Source organism: Homalodisca vitripennis, chromosome 5 (assembly GCF_021130785.1).
Source record: "Homalodisca vitripennis isolate AUS2020 chromosome 5, UT_GWSS_2.1, whole genome shotgun sequence".
In the NCBI taxonomy this organism is placed as follows: domain Eukaryota; kingdom Metazoa; phylum Arthropoda; class Insecta; order Hemiptera; family Cicadellidae; genus Homalodisca; species Homalodisca vitripennis.
In genome coordinates this window covers 126,859,474-126,880,825 of record NC_060211.1, presented here as the reverse complement: position 1 = coordinate 126,880,825, position 21,352 = coordinate 126,859,474, and the positions used below count along the sequence as shown (strand labels likewise).

The following is a 21,352-nucleotide window of genomic DNA, read 5'->3' as shown; positions in this document are numbered from 1 at the left end:
TTTTCTAACTTTTATATGAAATTGAGAAATTTCCAAATTTTTGGACTTTTGGAATCTAAAGTCTTATGTCCATCTGAAAGGTTCCAGTAAGACCGAATTGATTGAGTATTATGGCCAACTTAGTACTTGCCATGATTTCAGTATCCAAAACGTACACTCGACAACACAATGATTTCGTAGTTGTATTTGTGTTGTATCATTACGAGATTAGAGATATCTAGGTTACAAAAGAGCTCTGTCTGGTTTACCCATCACCGAGCTTGTTCATTGTCTCATCAAGCACAAAATTCACGACAATGAATAATTTTCGTTTTGGCTGCTCTAGCATTGTGATATATTAACTTGAACAAAGTGAATAACTTCAATTGATTAAATAAAGTTTATTAGACGGTCAGGATTTGATAAAAAAGTTAGCCAATTTATAAAAATATAATTTAATATTCACATCCTAACAAATAAATACAATAAATAACAAGAGTGGAGGAACAAAGTTCAAGGTGTATTTTTTACTTCTTGTGCCAACACCCGTACAGCGGCAAAGGCCTCCTTGGCAACTGGCTGAATATAGGTGGCAGGCAGGATGAAGCCGTAGCGGCCAGTGTCTGGCAATTCTACAGTGTAGGCATACTTGACCCCTGCTTGACCCTTGGCCCAATCATCTGCCCCTCCAGCTGCCGAGTAGAGAGTGGTAGCACTGTTGCCGACAGTGTATTGATGTCCTCCCTGCTTACGCATGGCCTCGCCCATTGCATATCCGACACGAGCCAGGTCCATGTAATCTGGCGGTACCTTGCGATCATAGCCCCATGGATACAGTATGTATTGCCCGTAGCTGTGGAATGTCAGGTATCCCTGTGGATCATCACATATGCTTATTGTTCTGCCTTACAGAATCAACAATTAAAACACTTCTTAATTTTCATAGTCTCTATATGGATTAATTTTTAAAATGGAAGTTTATGAATTGATATGGGACCTAAATACTACATCTACTTGTATAGCCTACTCCTCCACAGATCTGATCAATAGGTGCTGGAAAACAATTTAAGTGTGGATGTTGATCAAGCATGCTCAGTGATGTGAAAAATCAGAACACATTGTGTCTGTCTCATGATGTGTAATGATTATGTAAAGCCTTAGTAACTTGTTATTGATTAGATAGTAACAGTAATTTTCAATAAAGGAATACATTTCACTTCTGAACTATAGCCATTTTCTTTTTGTATATACAGTGAACGAACGACTTGATGTGTTTTAAGATTTATACTCTTATTTGAGAGAGCAGCCAAGTTCAAACTCTTGATCTTTGGGGCAGAAGGTCTGTGTGCTGTTTGAATATACAGGGTGTGGCAGAAAAACTCCCCGATTTTAAAGCTGCCCTGCAACGAGCGGGAATGGTGTAGAGTGGTGGGAATAATTCATTCCTCATTCATGGTTGAGGAGTTCATTAAAAAATGGTGGTTCGACAATAGCTATGCAGCGACCATTCCACGTCCACTTTACGCTAGGTGAGAATGACTCCGTTCCTGATAAAAAAACTATTTGCACATGGACTCAGAACTTTAGAGAAACAAGTTCTTCATTAAAATGAAAATCTCCTGGCCGTCCTCGCACTGCAAGAGGACCTGAAAATGTCGCTTTGGTAAGGGAATCAATTCTGCAGTCACTACAGCGCTCAGCACGAAAACATGCGACAACCCTACATTTGTCGGACCGCAGCATTTGGAGAATTCTCCACCGAGATCTGAAAAAGCATCCATATAAGATTGTAATGACTCAAGAATTGAGTGACAGAGACTTTGAAACTCAAACAAGATTGTATCAAGACATTCTTCTTACAAATGTGCGCAGTTAATAAACAAAATTTTAGATATTGTTCTGAACACGAACACAACCCTCCGATAACTTCACTGTTTTCTTCATTGCCCAAAAGTTACTGTTTGGTGTGCAGTTTATCAGATTAGTGTGCTGGGTGACGGTGTAATAGTTGTAGTTAACAGTGATGGTTATTGTGCGATGTTGAAAATCTTTCTTTCGGCCAAAGGTGGACAATATTTTAAATGAACACGGACCCGGCAATATGTGGTTTCAGTAAGATGAGGCAACTTCACACACATCTCGTTGATCTCTTGACATCCTCAGAGACATGTTTCCTGGACACATTGTATTCCTATGAGGTGATATCGGGTGGTCTCCACAATCACCCGCTTTGACACCTTGCAATTTATTCCTATTGGAATACCTCAAATCCAAAGTGTTTCAGAACCATAGATGCTGTAAAGAAAGCGATAACAAACGAGGTTGCTGCCATTCCGTCTGAGATGACTCGCCAAGTAATGGACACCTTCCGAGAGACAATGAATGCATCAACAATGAATGTCAGCATCTAAGTAATCTATTGTTTCAAACCCGTACTCAACAGCTGTAATTTAATGTAAATGGCATACTTCATTTTTTTATACGAGGGTCGTCCATAAAGTAACCGCCGTTTGGGCGTGGCGCGATAAGTAGTGGGGGTAGCGCCGCTATTCTCACATCGGTGTGCGCAGCCGTTCAGTACGCTTCTAGCTGTGCAAGGGAGAGCATCGTGCGATCGCGCGTTCTTTTGTTACAACGCAAAAACATGAGCGCCGTGATAGAAAATCCCGCCAAGTGTGAAGTTCGTGGTGTAATAAGATTTCTGTGATCGAAAAGTTACACAGCAGCTAAAATTCATCGTGAATTGAGTGCGGTGTATGGCCCAAACACTATGAGTCCGTCAATGGGTTCGTTTTTAAAAAAATGGAAGAACGAACGTTCACAATGAAGACCAGAGTGGTAGGCCATCTCTCGTCAGTGATGACTTGGTGAACAAAGTGGATGAGAAAATTCGCAAGAACCGTCGCTTCACAATCTCGGAACTTTCGGATCATTTTCCTGAAACCTTTTACTGTGAAACCTTAAAATGGCTACGACGAGCGATTCAAAACAAGCGTCATGGTCTTCTGACATCTGGTGTTGTGTTTGTCCATGACAACCCCCTGTCTTCATACAGCTCAAAGAACAACAAAACTTTTGGAAAAGTTCAAATGGGACGTTTTTGACCCACCCCCCCTACAGCCCAGACCTGGCTCCCAGTGATTTCTATCTTTTCCCGTACATGAAGCGGTGGCTTGCATCTCAGAGGTTTGCGAGTGATGAAGAGCTTCAAAACGCTGTGACAGGTTGGCTACGTTCTCAGGCGGCAGATTTTTTTAAAGACGGAATTTCAAAAACTGTTAAAAGATATGATAAGTGCTTGAATTTGTATGGTGAATATGTAAAAAAGTAGAGAAAAGCTGTAGTTTTAACATTTATATAATAAACTTTTTGTATCTCAACTGGTTGTTTTTTTATTTCAAAACGGAGGTTACTTTGTGGACGACCCTCGTACTTCATTTCATTAAAATGTATTTTTTTGTATATTATTATGTTTTGTTTTTATTGCCTTCTAAAATAAGGGAGTTCTTTTTGGCGTACCCTGTACTATTAAAAGATTAAACTTTAGAAGTGATATATTGTTAATGTTGACAATGTTTCGACATGTGAACAAGAAAACTTTGAAACTAAACAAATATTGTAGGAAGCTTATATTATAATATCTCCTCAATTAGAATTTGAGACGTCAAAGATAAGGGGACTGAATTAAAGTAGTATTAAATAGTTTGTGTTACCTTCATGTTGGCCTTATTGGCTAATACGTAGTTGGAGATAGCAGCAGTTTCAGGCTCGGAAAAGGCTTGTGCTCCAGCGTAGATCTCCTTACACGGCACCTTGCTTGAGCCTGCCCCTCCCCACTTGTAGCCCCAGTTGCGATTGAGGTCAGTGCCCACACACACGCCGTTGTAGTTGCGACCACGATTCTTACGCCACAGCCGGTCTGCAGTGTGCGAGTACTCGTATCCGTCTGGGTTCAAAACTGGCAAGATGTGGAAGTCTATGCCTTTCACCTCATCTAGATAGTTGTCTCTGTTCTCTACCAGCTGGTTAATGATGTACGTCACAGAAGCTGGTGATATCCACTCTCTCGCATGAGTCCCTGGCACATACAAACCCTTAATTTATTATCGTTCTAAGCCCTTGCATTGATCATTCAGTTGCATTGATCAATCAATCAATCATTGTAATGTAGGATGATAAAAATTTTAATTTCCCCACTGGAAATCATATCTGAATTTCTCACGAAAACTCTTAAGTAAAATGCTAACAGTGTTACAGTTTCAGCTCTTCAAATTACTCTTGAAATCATAATAAACCGTGTTTGCATTACTACGTGATATAGTGCATGATAAACCAAGAAAATTAGAAATTTACTCTAGATCATTCATTACTGAAGAAAATATATATAGAGCACTTGAACCTAATTAATTTCTCTATTTATTAAATGTTGAATTGATAAATTTTGTCACAATGTTTTACCATTATAATATAACCGCATCTTTATGTCTAGTGAATCAGTGAAATCCTAATTATGCCATACCATGACAATACTAAGCATCAGTTGGCCAAAACCCATATTCTTAGTTGTTTATGGTTGATGTCTATGGAAACGGAAATGTAAATAGAATATGAACTAATAGTGGATTTTCCTATCAACTAGCAATAAATAGAATAAAGTTAAGGTCACATATAATGAAAAGTAGGGATGTATTAGTGAACTATTACATAATTTACTTAGATGTTTAACATGCATAAGAAAGGAGCAACATTTTATCACTCAACATTTTGATTATTTGTTCAAAGCAAGATATTAAGATTGATTATGAGGCAGGTCAACCACAATTTTCTATGTGAACATTATACTTGTTGGATAGTTTATCTAAAATTACTCACTTTATAAACATTATGTAAAGTTTTAAAAATTACTGTCCCCTTCAAAATATTCAAATGAAGGCTAGGCTTAATATTGTTGTTACCTCCATCTATCCAGACGGCTTTGCTGTTTGGTTCTCCAGAGGATATTTTGATCACTTTGAGTGGCCTACCCTCCACAGAATTGCCGATAGTCTGCACACTGACCAGGTTGGGGTAGGTCTGGGCCAGGTAGTCCATGTAGCCGTGGATGTCTTCTAACCGGTGGTAATATTGCCAGGTCATCCTGTGTCCTGAAATACATTCACCGACATACTGTAATAATTCTAAGATGATCGTAAAAGTAGATATCCTCAACTTGCCAGAATACAATAGATTATATTTGAAGTATTAAAATTATTACCAGAGTTTTATTTATTAAATTTAGTTATTAAAGGCTGGTACTACTAGAATTAACTATCAAAAGTGAACAGAACACAACAAACTATTATTACTACATTATTGGTCGTGGATTAAAATGAAAATAAACAGACAACTTCATGTTGAAGAAATACATTCACCATCATGCATGTAAAAACTAGCAAGTGTTTATGGCAAAGTATCTTTTGGAAAAACGTAACCAATCATTACTGATAGATGAAATGAATCAGAATAGTATGACTAATCGTATTATGTACTGTCGCCTAACTCTGTATATATGGAGGTGTGTTTATGGGCTTATTCATTATAATGTGGGTTTGTGAATTTCATAATTGTGGTAATTTCTAAATGATTGAAAAAAGTTATTTTGAAAATATTTCTCAAGATACGTTGGATAAGATTGTTATCAAGTAGTGGGTTACTAGATGTTTCATTATGGTAACCGTTCAAATACGTGAAGAATTATTCTTTCAATTATTTTATAACACAGGTCTACAATGACACTTCTTACTATATTTTTACTTTATTTAATATTTTGTAAGGTTAAGGTTTAGAGAAGTATACATTAACATTTCAGAAATAGAGGGAAACATAGTAATTAGTACAATTTAGAAGCTTCTTTCTTATTGGATTTTAATTCTTTATTAATTTTAAAGCAAACATGACAATAATAATTAAATAGTATTTATGTTATTATTAATAGTAAAAATATAAATATTATTGAACTGTTTGTTTTTAAATGATTGAACAATACCTGTTGTAACTTATAACAGATTAAACCTAAACTTTGTTCGGATATAGTACTTATACATGGCTTGACTAATCGTAGTTAACTAATCCTAGACTAACTTAGTCTTAATTAAGTAAAAAGTTCAAGATGGCAGCTATCCACAGTTGTACATCATTTTTATATTTTACTACATATTAAAAAAATATCTTTAGCAACTTTTATGATAATATATTTTTGATCTCTTAAAATGTTAAGATGTTTTCAAGGAGTTTTAGAATATTAGTGCTTTACATCCTTACATGTTTTTTATATCTCATAAAATTTTAAGATAACGGTTATAAAAGATTTGAGAAGTATACAATGTGAATGTTGAGACTAGCTCCTTTTTAGTCCAGCATCTGAAATCTGACGTTTCACAGACTTGACTCCTGGTATTTGTAGTCATGTTCATTTGAAGAGATCCAAAAAAAAGGTTAGTAATGAGGACGCTCAAAATGAACTCTTGACATTGTTTCGATATTTCAGATGCTGTACTAAGAGGAAGTTGACCTGGAGCTAAACTCAAAATTTACATTGATTTAACCCTTCCCACCATAGACGTATTCAATATCATCAAATCTGATGAAAAAGTTAACTTACTATAGCAATTTTTGTTTTTCATTATCTTATCTGTATTCGATGTTGATACATCATCGTCAGTCAGGTTATAGAAAGATATAAAAAAAGTATTTCCTCTACTGATTCATCAAAGATGTTAAAATGGTGTTTAAATCAAACACATACATACATGAGATAAAAATAAAAACTGTATACCCCATTGGTTGGCCATCCATACCTAACCTAATTTGCTGATGGTAGGTATGGAGACAAACTATTTCCTGTTTATAAACAATTACACTAGTTAAAATTTATTAGCATAACAGAATACAAGGATCATTATAAGTTACTTTTTTTATCATATTATCAAAACAATCCATTGGCTAAAAAACATAAATAATCAAATCATTACAAGTTAATATTTACAAACTTAATTTCTATTTGATTGCATGCTAATCAAGTTCACATTTCAAGAAACCAATTTATATGTTTGTAACTATGTTAATATTACTAAATTTCAAGATAATGGATTTATACATTTTTGGAGGTGTTACTATTTTACAAAGATTGCCCTGAATGTAATGCCACTGATTTTTGTATGTGTCTGTATGTCAGAGCATGCTAGGATTAGTTGGGAATGGTAGAGGGGAGAGTTGTGTAATATATATGTACCAGTAATTTTATATATATATTTTTTGCGATTCAATGTTTATTGAAATAAATTAAATTCGGCTATTGCCATTTATACAAATTTAATGAATGTAAATAAAAGTCATTTGACAGGTATTTGGTCTTCCGATCATATGTTAGTTTGGTTATTTAAACACATATGTGAAAGAAACGGCCAAATACAAAATAATTGAATCGTAAAAAGTGAGGGCTCTGTGGTGTAATGGTAGCACATTCACCCGGCAAGTGAGAGATCCGGGTTTGAGTCCCGGCGGAGCAAGTACTTTTTGCGATTCAATGTTTATTGAAATAAATTAAATTCGGCTATTGCCATTTATACAAATTTAATGAATGTAAATAAAAGTCATTTGACAGGTATTTGGTCTTCCGATCATATGTTAGTTTGGTTATTTAAACACATATGTGAAAGAAACGGCCAAATACAAAATAATTGAATCGTAAAAAGTGAGGGCTCTGTGGTGTAATGGTAGCACATTCACCCGGCAAGTGAGAGATCCGGGTTCGAGTCCCGGCGGAGCAAGTACTTTTTGCGATTCAATGTTTATTGAAATAAATTAAATTCAGCTATTGCCATTTATACAAATTTAATGAATGTAAATAAAAGTCATTTGACAGGTATTTGGTCTTCCGATCATATGTTAGTTTGGTTATTTAAACACATATGTGAAAGAAACGGCCAAATACAAAATAATTGAATCGTAAAAAGTGAGGGCTCTGTGGTGTAATGGTAGCACATTCACCCGGCAAGTGAGAGATCCTGGGTTCGAGTCCCGGCGGAGCAAGTACTTTTTGCGATTCAATGTTTATTGAAATAAATTATATATATATATATGTATATATATATATATATATATATATATATATATATATATGTGTAATTACTGCCATTTAACAATTTTTCAAGATTTGATTCTGGTTTACAAACTTATCCAAAATGTCCACTGGACAAATGTATTTGTGCTGAATTTCATAAAATTGGTGAATATAGGAGTTACTTTGTTATTGTCTCCCTTCATATATAGTATATCTTGCAACATTCGAAACTTTAAGAGATATTGAGAAATGTTCAATAATAACAATACAACATTTCTACACTATACATTCCCTTTGCTCAAAATTGTATATAATAACTGAAATAAAACTTGTGGATAAATAAAAACTGATAAAGTTTATAAATTTGTGTTTGCGACTCAGGACATTGCAATTAGTATAGATTACTTCATCTCCCAAAAATCTCCAAAACAAGTATTTCAAACTAAACAATAATGATTGTGTTTAATTTAATATTTTTCTTTGTTTAGAAAACGGTTTTTTTTGGCTTCCAATTCATTACAAGTCAAAAGTACAATATAATAAGTTATGTGTTTGTTATTTTAAAGAATTATATTATTTAAACAATAAATATGTTTCTCTTGTTCACTGTTAAGTGAAAATAACAAATTATTGGTTTATAAATAGAAATTTCTATACACCAATTATTTACCTTTATGCATTTAAATTTATTGTCCTGAATAGCTTGTCCACAAATTTCATGAAATTCTATGTGACTTCTAACAATCTGTTGTCTACAGTTGAAGCTTTAAAAATATTTCACAAAAATTTGATTATTCTCTGCTCAGGAAAATTGTTGAGATCATTGAATAAATCTAATTTGTTTGGCATGGTGTTTTGTAATTAATATGATTATAGACCAGACTCTTTTGTATATAAGGACCCCTTACATTGTAAAGCATCACTACAGATAATTTATTGCACACTGAAAACATTTATAACAATAAAATTTAATATGATGAAAGAAGATTTTAATATTTTTGAACATGCAACAATAGTATTAGTAAAAGAGGAATTTATCATGCAGGTTAAAATATGTTCACTTTCATGTTAAAGGGTCATGCTTTTATAGTTCAAAACTAAAGGAAATTGTGCACTGAAGGAAGACTTTAAAGCACAGAATATTTTGAGGTATCGTGTTTTTTTACAATGATTTCGATATAGAAAACTTACAAAGGTTAGAGTATATAACAGTGATATGTGTATGCCAAAGGATTATTGTTGTCTAATGCTATTCTGTCTGGAAGCCCTTTGGTTTTATTTTATTGGGGCAAGAAAGTATTTATATTTATTGACGGTTCCTCTCCAACATTTTATTTAGATAACCTACTACTACTGCTGTTGTTTGGAAACATGAGAATATTAAATTCATTTAAATCTACTGTATTTATAACATACAAAAATAAAATAACGTAAACTACAGCCAAACTGGAAATGAAAATATGTTTAGTTAATATTGTTTGAATGGATTAAATAATTTTTGGTTGAGCTCTAGTGACTCAACATGCTGGAAAAATGTCATTGTTTGGCCTGTCTGAACGATATCACGAAAACAATTTTGCATGAAGCTTCATTTATATATGAGCAACCCTCTAACGTCAAAGGGGCACACAATAAGCTCAGGTTGACGTGTGAGGATCTCTGAATCCACCCCAATATCCCAACGCCAAAAAAAAAAAAAAAAAAAAAAAAAAAAAAAAAAAAAAAAAAAAAAAAAAAAAAAAAAAAAAAAAAAAACACTAAATTTGATGATGGTACGTGTTAGCCAATATTGTTACAATGGACTTATATGTAATCATAATAGCAATGAAAAAATAGTTAAATAAATAAATTTGTAAACAAATTGTGTACAATCACATGTGATATTTATATTCATAGAGTGAAAGGAAAAAGTGATACAATGGAAGATAAATTTCAAATTTCGGTGACAAGATTTGGTTTCAGCATATTCTTGGGTTGTAGTACCCTCCTTAATTTATCAAAACTTTTATATTTTGAACGTTGCTATGAAACTTATTGTAATGAAGAAAAATTTTAATGTATCATGTCACAAGATATCTCGAGAAAGATTTCATCCGTAGACTTTAGATTTAGCACGAAAATTCATTTCTAATTAGACAAGAATGTGTTCTATGATGGTACATGTCTAACCATGGAACTTGTTGATTCGTAATTTTTGTAACAATTTCTTTTCTGTATGATCTTCTAGTTGTCGTATCTGCTGCAGGATATCCCGAGAATTAAATGAGCTGTAGATTAGAAATTTTCCATGTGTGGCGCACATTAACCTTGTAATAGATAAACACACAATATTGGTTGTAAACATATGAAAAGAAATATTAGTTAAGAACAGAATACAACAGAAAATCAAGCTGAAAGAGGACAGAGTTGGAAGAGTTGTTCCCTCTCACCAGGAGAGCGTTGGACCTGGCAGCACAGTTTGGGGCCTCGGTAAGGCTTGCACTTTCGACACCATAGCCGCCGCTTTGCTGTACAACACACTTATATCTCACCATGACACCATACTACATGCTTGTTGTCATGCTAGATCAGAAATTCCTATTTTCAAGGAGCATTCCCACTATGCCTCTAATGATGTGATCAGAAGAATGTCTATTGCAATGTTGATCTTGTTTGCATGACTTTCATAGCTGTTATTTCCATTTTGATGAATTATTAAATTTTTTAGTTATGCCTATATCTGATTTTATATATATATATATATATATATATATATATATATATATATATATATTTTGATGTTTGTGAAGAAAAATCCTTGAAATGTATAGAAATAAATTTAAAAAACAACATTAGCAAGCACTCTAAAAAGTCAATTTATTAAACCTACACAATTTGGACAAATCACAGTGAGGTGGGTCAAAATTAATTTAAAAAATACAATTCAATAGCAGCTACAATTATTAGGAACAGGAAAAATTTCTTAACATTCAATAAAAGTGAATTAGATTGTACGTAGCGATTAGCAGAAATAAAGATCATCAACCTTTCTAATGGTGATAGATAATACAAATTTTAGTCACCACATATTGCATTTGAATTTTGTAATAAAATCAAAAACATAACTAAAACAATTAGTACTTATTAAGATGTACTATGAAGAGTATTACATAAAGTACTTTTAAAATCTGGTATTTTTTGTCTAAATTTTATGTTCTCTCTTAATCCCTGATGTTTATTAAAAATCCAACATATTACCATTAGAAAATTAATTAAATACTGCAAATTAAATTATAAACAATTAATCTATAGGCCACCTCTGCCTACATTAAAATGCATTGTTTGTTCAGACAATCCATTTAATAAAACATGAGAACTGTTTTAAAACTAAGTTTATGAACACGCTTAGTTCTGAATTAATTATACATGCAAACTAATAAAGCTCTTTTTTATCACTTAATGACAATCAGGTGCATTAGAATGAGAATAAAGCATACACAGAAGCGCAATGTTATTGATCTACTACATAGGTGTTAAATGCATATTATACAGTAAAGGCATAGTGGAAATGCCGCTTTAGCCATAATATAATTATATTCAAAAAGTAATGGAAATTTTCTTATTTTGAAAAAAATATTTATTTATTCATCTATATTAATTTTGTCACCTTTAAAATAGTCCCCATTAGAAATAAACTTGTGCCAGTGCTTCTTTCAATTCTCAAAACACTTCTCAAATTTGATCTTTGGAATATCTTTTAAAACAACGACTCTGTAAGGTTCTCACTAGTTTTGGAAATACAAAAAAAAAAGGTACATGTCTGGTGAATACAGGGGTTGGAGCATCGTTAAAGTAATTTTTTGGCCTAAAATTCACGACAAAGCAATGAAGTGTGAGCAGGTGCATTATTTTGTAACAAATCCGGGTATTTTTTCAGATTGCTTCACTCAAAGGCTATTGAACTTGCAGGTAGTAGTCTTTATCGACCGTTTGACCTTGTGGCAAGAATTAATGATGCAATATGGCATTAAAATCAAAGAACACAGTGAACATAACTTTATGTTTGACTGCACTTGGCGAGCCTTTTTCGATCTTGGTGATTCTGAATGCATCCATTGGCATGATTGAATCTTAGTTTAAACTACATATCGGTAAACTCATGGTTCATCACCTGTTATAACATGTTTCAGTAGTTCTGCATCGTCATTTAGGAACTTCTGAGCAACTTCCATTCGCCCCTGTTTTTGTTCAGAATTCAACTATTTTGGGACAAATTTTGCTGCCACATTTTTCATACCCATAGCATTTGAAAACATCTCATGGCATGAGCTAATTAATATGCCAACATCTTCAGTGACTTCTCTGTTTCATCAGCATATCTTCCACTATTTTTCATGTTTTTATCAGTTGTTCATGTGCTGAAACGTCCTGAGTGTTTGTTATCTTTAATGTCTTCACGGCCATATTTAAAACAATTACACCACTTGTAAACCCTTGTTTTATTCACAACAGACTCACCATAGGCCTTTTGTTAACATTTTCCCCATACTTTGTTACACTTTATTTTATTTTTCACACAAAATCTGATACAAGTTCTTAGATCTATTTTTGTTAACAAATGAAAATTGCTGAGTTCATAAACACATCTAACCTTAGCAGCTGCCACTGAAAAAGTAAACAATTTTTAGTAGACTTCAAGTACCAAAATAATAAAAAAAATCTTGACAATTTGGACTCTCCAAACCCGTGAAACTTAAAAACTTCCCATTACTTTTTGAACACACATTACTTTTTGAACACACCTCGTAAGCATTGAATCGTTGCATTAACTAATTCAATGTTTTATAATTACATCTCAACACTAAATGAACCAAACAATATTTAACTCATAAATGTTGACTCTGTTATTTTCTAATGGAAAAGACATTTTTTATATACTTCCACATTAAATTTATTAAAAAAGCGCTTTCGCCGGTTAAGGCATCATCAGTTTGACATTGTTTACAGAAAAAAACATATGTGTAAAATAGAATAAACATATGATAAAATAGAATAAAATTTCAAACTAACTGTAAAGACCAAAATAAATTCTAATAAATAGATTAATAAATTCTGTTATTTTCATTACAAGCTGGCACAAGATAGTGAAGAACTAGTTTCCAATAAATATTATTTACTATGAAATGTAATATCCAAAGTTCGAAGCAACCAATTAATGAATTTATCGGAATAAAAATGTTAGATTCATTTTGATGATCAGTAAACTAATAATATGTAAAATCATCTAATCTATCCTTTTTGAGGTGAAATAACATTGCATTAAGCCTTACAGCACACAATCAGATTACTCATGGCAGTAAGTCTAGCTGAATATAGTCACAGTGAAAGTGTTAAATGATTTCTTTATATGTGTAGAATTTCAAAGAGGTTGTAGTTTGCTTTAGGATGATGAAAGTCAAGAAGACTGCAATTCATTACTTTTCTAAAGAACATGGATTGTAACTGTGTTATAATAATTCAAAATTTAGAAATATCAATAATATATACAGATTTTTCTAAGGCATTTGACAAAGTTAACCATGATATTCTGTTAAATAAATTATTAAATTTGGGGTTCTCAATGAGGGCTTGCAGTTTGATGGCTTCATATCTAAAAAAATCGACCTCAGTATGTCTCAATTTCTGGTACTAGATCTTCAATATTTCACAGTTCTTCGGGTGTGCCCCAGGGCTCAAATTTGGGGCCTCTTCTTTTCTTAATTTTTATTAATGATCTACCAGACTGCTTCTCTGACTGCAAGTGTTTGTTGTTTGCTGATGATTTAAAAATATTCAAACCAATAAACAGTACATTAGATACACAACTGTTACAAATCTCAATTGATCAACTTAGTTCCTGGTGTTTATTTAATAAATTATATCTCAATGTCCAAAAATGTTTTGCTATGTCATACTCTCGGAGAAATGTTTCTATCAATAATTTATATCATATTGGAAGTACTCCGTTAAAGTCAGTCAATACAATAAAGGACTTGGGCATAATCTTTGATTCCACTCTTACTTTTAATGATCACGTATATAGCGTGATAGCTGAATCTTATAAGCTGTTAGGGTTTGTTAAAAGAAATACTAGGTCTTTCCAAGATACAGAAGCCATAATAAGGTTGTACCAAACTTTAATCAGAAGCAAATTGGAATACTGTGCGGTAGTGTGGGATTCAATAACCAAGTCTGATTGTGATAAAATAGAAATTCTCCAGAATAAATTTCTAAGATATTTATATTTCAAAAGATTTTCTCGTTCATGTCCCTTTGATTTTCCTACTTCCGATTTGAGAAACATTTTTGCTGCCCCTAAACTGTCTCTGAGAAGAAAACTTTCATTAGCATCCTTAACACACAAAGTTTTAAATGGTTCTATCGATAGCAGGTTTTTATTAGAGAACATTCATTTATATGTACCTGGACGAAGTGTAAGAACATTTAATTTGTTTTCCTTACCAAGGTGTAAAACACTGTCACATTTTAACTTTCCTTTATACAAAATATTGAGATTATTAAATTGTTATGCTTCCGATCTAGATGTTTTTAATGATAAGTTAAGTGTATTTTTAATGAAATGTAGCAACCTTTTTTGATTTAGATTAGTTATATTTATATTCCTGTTTAGTTTAACTAATTGAGTTTAGAGTTATTCATAGAATTAGTTTAAGTTTAGATAAAAATATGCTTTTGGTTATTTTTTAACGTGACTGTCAGAATATTATTTTCATTATAACTTGTACATTACTATTTATGTCTATATATTGTAACTTAGTTAAGATAGCTGTTTTGGAACATGTTTCTGTAGCTGTCATATAAAATTGTTTGAATAAATAAATAAATAAATAAAATATAACCATGGGTGCCATAAGTGCCTCTTAGCGATTTACTTGACAGTATATATTTAAAAATTTGCATAATTTGTTAGAAGACAGAAAATCTTTTTTTGCATATAACGTAGCTATGGTGGGAAGGGTAGATTCAATGCAAATGCTGAGTTCAGCTCAATTTCATCTTCCCCTTAGTGCAGCTCTGAAATCTGATGCTGTTATAGATTTGACTCCTAGAAGCTGGAGTCCACGTCCATCTGAAGAGATCCAAAAAAGTTGCATAGTTTAAACATCAGAGACGCTTAGACTAAAATCAAGTGCAATCTAAAGGAAGAGGTGTTCTCATTGTCATGCACCTGGTGCGAAGAGAACACCTCTTCATCTAAATTGCACTTGATTTTGTAGCCTAGCCCTCTTAAATGTCAAAAAAATGCAAAGTTTGTTTTTAGCTTTTTTTGTCACGACTTTTTTGGATCCTAATGGACTTGGATTCTATAGGATAATGGATAATTCTATAGGTGTCAGATTCCAGTTGTTGAACAAGCGGAAGGTGAAATGGAGCTGAAGCAAGATCTTTTGGTTTGACAGAAAAATAGAATGCTGAGTGAGAAGAATCAGAATAATCCTACATTGTTGTTTTTGATTATCAGATATATTAAAAAATAACACTAGTGATCAGACTTGTATATTATTTTATAAGTTTTTAATCCACAGGAGTCTTGTATTTGGTGATGGAATAATTCAATGGTTAATTAACTGTTGAGAAAATAATGTATGGTATTTTTCATATAATTACTAGAATGAAAAGGCGATTACTTGGGAGAGTGAAAGACTCAAGTTGGTAGTGGCAATGTTTACCAGAGTCTCTGCTTTGAATCAAAAACTTATATGGATAAAAGTAATTCATAAGTATTTTGACTTAATTACACAAAGTTAATGGCTGAGTGCCTTTAGCACATAAAACATTTGTCGTTAGATGTGGACATATTTTGGAGAGGATTTCTTTGAATACTTATAATTTAGTAAGTTCACCATTAAAGTACTTCTCATATCTGAAAACTTTAAATGGTTTTTGATACACAGTTCCATTATTTAGGAGATTTTAAACGCAATGTGTAACTGAGTAGTGTCAGAGTTAGTTACTGATACAATTTACTTTTACTGTGCTGGAACAATAATGGGTAAGTTAGTTGAAGACATTAATAACTTATATAACAAATAGAAACCTCTCAACTCATCAAATAGTTATGTTTTTAAATATCATATCAACACACTGGAATAATAATGCAAGTAAGTTTAATATTTCAAAGCCTATTTATTAACTTCTGTTATCTAATTCTGAGCATTTTACCTCCACTGTTTTGTTAAAGCATTTGGTTAAAACATTTTATAAGTTTACAAGTTTAAATACATTGTATAATTTTAAATGTTAGATAACAGTACTTTGATATTGTGAGAAAAGACGAAATGTATAATAAATTCAGACAAAGTGACTTACCTTTGCGTCCAACCAAGTTGAGTTCATCCTCAGAGAGAGGGGGGTTCTCTTTGTCTATGGCATCCTGAACATCGTCAATGAGTACACGGTACTCAAGCTGATCTTTATCCAGAGACTCTTTGACCTGTGGCACTTTCTCGGCTTGGACAAAGACATCCACCTCCTTCTCTCCCAGATACCATTTTTCGACATCTGTTAAAAACAACAGTGTTGATTACTTTCTATAAGGTAATCTTGAAGCTATAAAAACAAATATTTGTACAAGGGTTCCAAAAGGGTTGCCAAAACCAAATCTACACCATGTCATTGATATGCCGCCCTATAGGGGATGGTGAGAGAAGAAAATATCCAAGATTAAAGCTGGTGTTAAGGTCAGAAATTTTTAGATGATTTTCAAATTTTTTTCTGAGAGTAATTTGCCATGATAGTTTTCCTTAAAAATGGTAACACTAAACAAATGCTGAATGTCGAATTCCGGCGTACTGTTTGTTGTAAGACAATTCTCAGATTAGTAGTTTGTGTTATTTTGACATCATGTATAAAACACTGGAAAACACATGTTTTACAACTACATTTAACCTACTGTATATTTTTGTAAAATACCTAATATGTGGACTAATGATGTTTCAGCAAAAAAATTTAATAATAAAATAAAAATGAAGCATCATTATCAGGCAGTGTGCTCACTGATGGGGATCAACGTTTCTTAAAAGAAAGAGTTAGAGCTTTTTGTTTTGTTATTTTCGCTTTTGCTTAAATTCAAATACAATTTAATTTCAAAACGTTTTGCTAGGTTTGGTACTTATTTGATAACCAAACTCTAATTATCATACCTTTAAAAAAACTAGTAATGGAATTTTTCTTCATTTTTATAGACATTTTAAGGAGAAATTGTGAAAATTTTGATCTTTCTTTTGAACACCATGTGTATTCAGTCTGTGAGTTCTACAAAAATAATTCTGCAGAATGAGTCTTGAACTTAAGGAAAAGAATTATTACTAAACATTTAGAATTTAAAGGTTTTGGGGTCCTATGAATTTACTGGAACGATCCTTTACTCAAGTACTATTAATTTTTAGTAATGATAAATGTAACATTATAACAACCTTATAGGTAACCCAGTTTGCATCATCACAAAAACATGGAAAACTATGAAATAAACAAACAGTATGATGCAAAATCATATATTGCCTAATTTTTTCAGAAAACTTCCGACAGATGTAATGAGTTGACTTAATAAAAAGCTTAAATATTTGAGTTTAATTTGTAACATGGCCTTTCCAGAAAAAAACCCAAAACAGCTCAGTCACCTGGTATTCTATGTATCATGATTTAACCCATGGTCTATAGAAAAATAATATTATTTATGCATAAGGAAATACATGACTCATTCCTCTACTCCATGAAAACACATTTGTTAATTGATTGATTTTTGAGAAATACAAGATAGACATAATCTTTAAACATAGATTGGTAAACATTGTGTTTTCGCCAATCATGGCCCCCAGAACTCAAAACTACTAAAATCTGAAAAGAGTATATGTATGGGTTTTTCAAATTATAACACCCAACTTACCATACTTAATAACTTAATACAACCCCGGACTTGGAACATATTAACTGCTGTAGTTTTTAACTTGATTCATACCTGTACAGAGAAAATACTCCTACTCCAGATAAGTTCATTAGCCAGTTTCAACCAATAAAAGTTTCAAGATGGAGATCGTTAAAATTTGTGTATAGTCTTATTTAAATTATTTCACAACATAGAAAATATGACACATTTAAAAATATATATATATACTAAAGTTTAAGGAAGGTTTTAAACGACTTTTTGAGAACTGAGAATTATACAATAATATTGTGGAAACATGATAATTTAACTGATTAAAACTAACTTTATAGATTCAAGGTGTGATTAAAAAAAATTACGGTGAATGAATTTTTATAGCAGCAACAACTGACGTTTACATCTGTTTTTGTTTGGCAGAGGTTTTTGTGGTCGTACCACAAAATCCATGCACTATGGAGCAAAATTGTGTGCCACAAAAAGTACAATTCTTTGCATTTTGTGTATGTTTGACCTTGAAATAAAAAGTGAATAAAATGTAAAATAAAATAAAATGTTGTATGTGTGATAAATAATTACCAATCCCTTAAGATCTTGCAACATTTATATACTCAGAGGACATCTCTGTTCATATGATATTCGCTAAATACAATACAATTGTTGCACAAATCCCACAATTTTTATTTTTTGTTTGAAAGTTTTTTTTGTGTTATCACAAAATTCAAACACTCAGGAAAAATACTAAATAACTGCAATTCCAAAGTATATAGATTTTTTAATGTTATTTGTTGTGTATTTTTTTGTTTTCCTTTTATATGCAAAGATTAATAAGAAAACTTAGATTATTATGTTATGGTTAGGTGTAAGAGAGGACTTAATAGTCCTAACCTCGCCAATTGAAAATGTTTTACGTTATATTCAATAAAGACATTTTTCATTTCATTTTCATTTCATTAATTTTAATTGTTACATGGAGTGTAAACGAGGCTTTAAAAAGGATTAATAGTAGAGCCAAGGACACTTTTGAGTATGTAATAGTTTTTTAATGATTATTTGTTACAGTACGTATGGTAACAAGAATTTTACAATGGAGGTAATTCTAGCGAACCACAATTACAATTTCCAAACTCGTATACATTTTTAAGCATTCTTATGAAAGAAGCCTGCTGTAGTTAAATTGTGTCAATTGTTTTACCCCATAAGAATAATGTAAAATTTTGAGCACTGTTATGCTCTTAGTTGTAGTGTTAGGGTGTTGGGAGGTGTCTTGTTTTGAAGATATAATTTAAATGTACCAAAATCTTTTTCAAATATTTTGATTGATTAATTGAAAAAAAATCAAATTTGTGCACTTAATTGTTTAACTTTACTAGAAAGACTAAAAACCGTGTGGATGTGTATTACTCATATGTTTAAAATGAACATGAATCTATGACCATAAAAGTGTTTATAAGTGTAAAAGTTTAACATTGTTCTATGGGGAACACTCATGGTCGTTTTACTATAGCTGATTTTTAAGTTGAAATAAATCAATAGAACAGTAATAAAGAATAATAAATTATAATTACAGAAACTTACAACATTTTTTCAGCGTTAAGTTTAAATTTAACAAGTATTTACATACTACACAGTTATCGACGACGTTACCTTCCTGTTCCTCCAGCAGGGAGAGCTTGTCGCGCACCTCCGGGGTGGGAGTGGACACTCTGAGTAACTGAGCGCCGTTGTAATTCACCCTCTCCGCCGCCACAAAGGCCACCAGGGCCACCATCAGGCCCCCGGCCACCGTGATCTCGGTCCGCCACATGTCGCCACCACACTGTCACTCGCCCGCGCCACCTCCCGCCCGCCTATATACCCGCCGTGGTAACGGTGGAGCCCACGCGGGACCCCCTCCCCCCCTCCTTCCACACACCCGCGCAGTAACACTGTAACATCGAGGGTGGGAAACAGACGAATATGTACGTACGATGTGGTTTCTATTACGATTCCAAATAATTTTTCTCAAAAGGTTTAAAAACATTAAATCTTTGTTCTCAGAATATGTTTACGTTACATTCAAAGAGATAACAGTTGTTAGTGATGCTTCTAGCTCTGTTAAAATCGTTGATAAGGGAATTTTACTGACGGTGTTTTGTTTCTTGAAACTGAATAACGAATAACTTCAGAACAGATTTGAAAATAATTGCACACTTTTCATTTTTCACGGGGGTTTATTGATGGGGTCGCCCCAAAATTACACCGATTATCGTGATTGTTTTGGTCTTTTGAGAATAAGGATAAAGTCAGTGCAATCTGAGACAGACAGTACAACTACGATAGTGTTTCAGTCCTAAGCTGTCCATTCGGGGTTCAAGGTCGGGTAATTGTTTTCGGTGAGGTTAATATGTTTATTTGAAAAAAATATATATATTTTAGGCGTAGCCCCGTAAGATATAGTCCTTCTCTGAAAACAGAATAAATAGAAAATTATTCCATAAGGAATTGTAAACGTAGATAGTAATTGAAATCAGGCCCACGGTAATGCGGCTGAAGAAAAAAGTAAGTGTATGCATTTTTTACCCTCCAGACATTTTGTTCTGTTACGAGATAGGCACTATCTCGAGGGATGCTTTATCTGTCGTCGCCATCAGCGCAGGGCAGCACCACATTGCGCACGGATAGATGCGTTAGTAGTTGAGATAATATAGGAATGAAACCTGACCCTTATTATTTTGAAACAGGGCAAACTATACTTCCGTAGAATAATAAAATCTCAGTATACGAAATTTAATATGGAATAGCAAAATTGATTCATAGAAAATTTAACTATTTCAAGTCTTAAGTCATAGATTACATAATGTATATGTACAGTGTTAGTTAAAAGAATGCATACACTCTGTTTAGTTGTTCATGGATAAAGATGGAGGGATGGAACTCGGGACACCTTACTTGGAAATAGAAGTGAGCTTTTTAGTCACTGTTACAGTTTTGCCTATTTCGCTAAAGTGGGATTTTGATGGAGCGGCTCAAAATTAAATGTAAAGACCTATTAAATTACACCTCATTTGAAAGGTCTTGACAAAAATAAGAACAGTGGAAACTAGAGCTTTCTATCTCAACAACCCAGTACAAAATGGCAGCTCATTGAAATTAATTAAACATTTATTGAGGCAAAACATGGCTTAGCAATTGTCTTGATGTACCTTTTATAAGGTTGGAAAAAATTATATCTTGACATGCTATGATGTATATTAGACTAGTACAAAATGGCAGCTCATTGAAATTAATTAAGTTAAAAGCATGGATGGATCCTGCTCAACCCTCTTTGGACAAAGAGAGAAAAATGAAACTCAGGACACCCCTCAAGGAAA

At 32.7% G+C, this 21,352-nt stretch overlaps 2 protein-coding genes across 4 annotated transcripts in view; one reads left to right on the top strand and one right to left on the bottom strand.

The window, feature by feature from the left end:
* LOC124362841 (BICD family-like cargo adapter 2) overlaps positions 1–21,352 on the top strand; it is a 78,682-nt gene that overhangs the window by 22,656 nt on the left and 34,674 nt on the right. The gene's annotated exons all lie outside the window — the stretch shown is intronic.
* LOC124362842 (carboxypeptidase B-like) lies at positions 419–19,925 on the bottom strand. Its single transcript, XM_046817692.1, has 5 exons — positions 19,647–19,925; positions 16,430–16,621; positions 4,935–5,123; positions 3,693–4,057; positions 419–852 (listed from the first exon to the last, which is right to left on the bottom strand). The coding sequence occupies exons 1-5, from the start codon at positions 19,804–19,806 to the stop codon at positions 493–495; spliced, it is 1,266 nt and encodes a 421-aa protein (XP_046673648.1). The 5' UTR covers positions 19,807–19,925; the 3' UTR covers positions 419–492.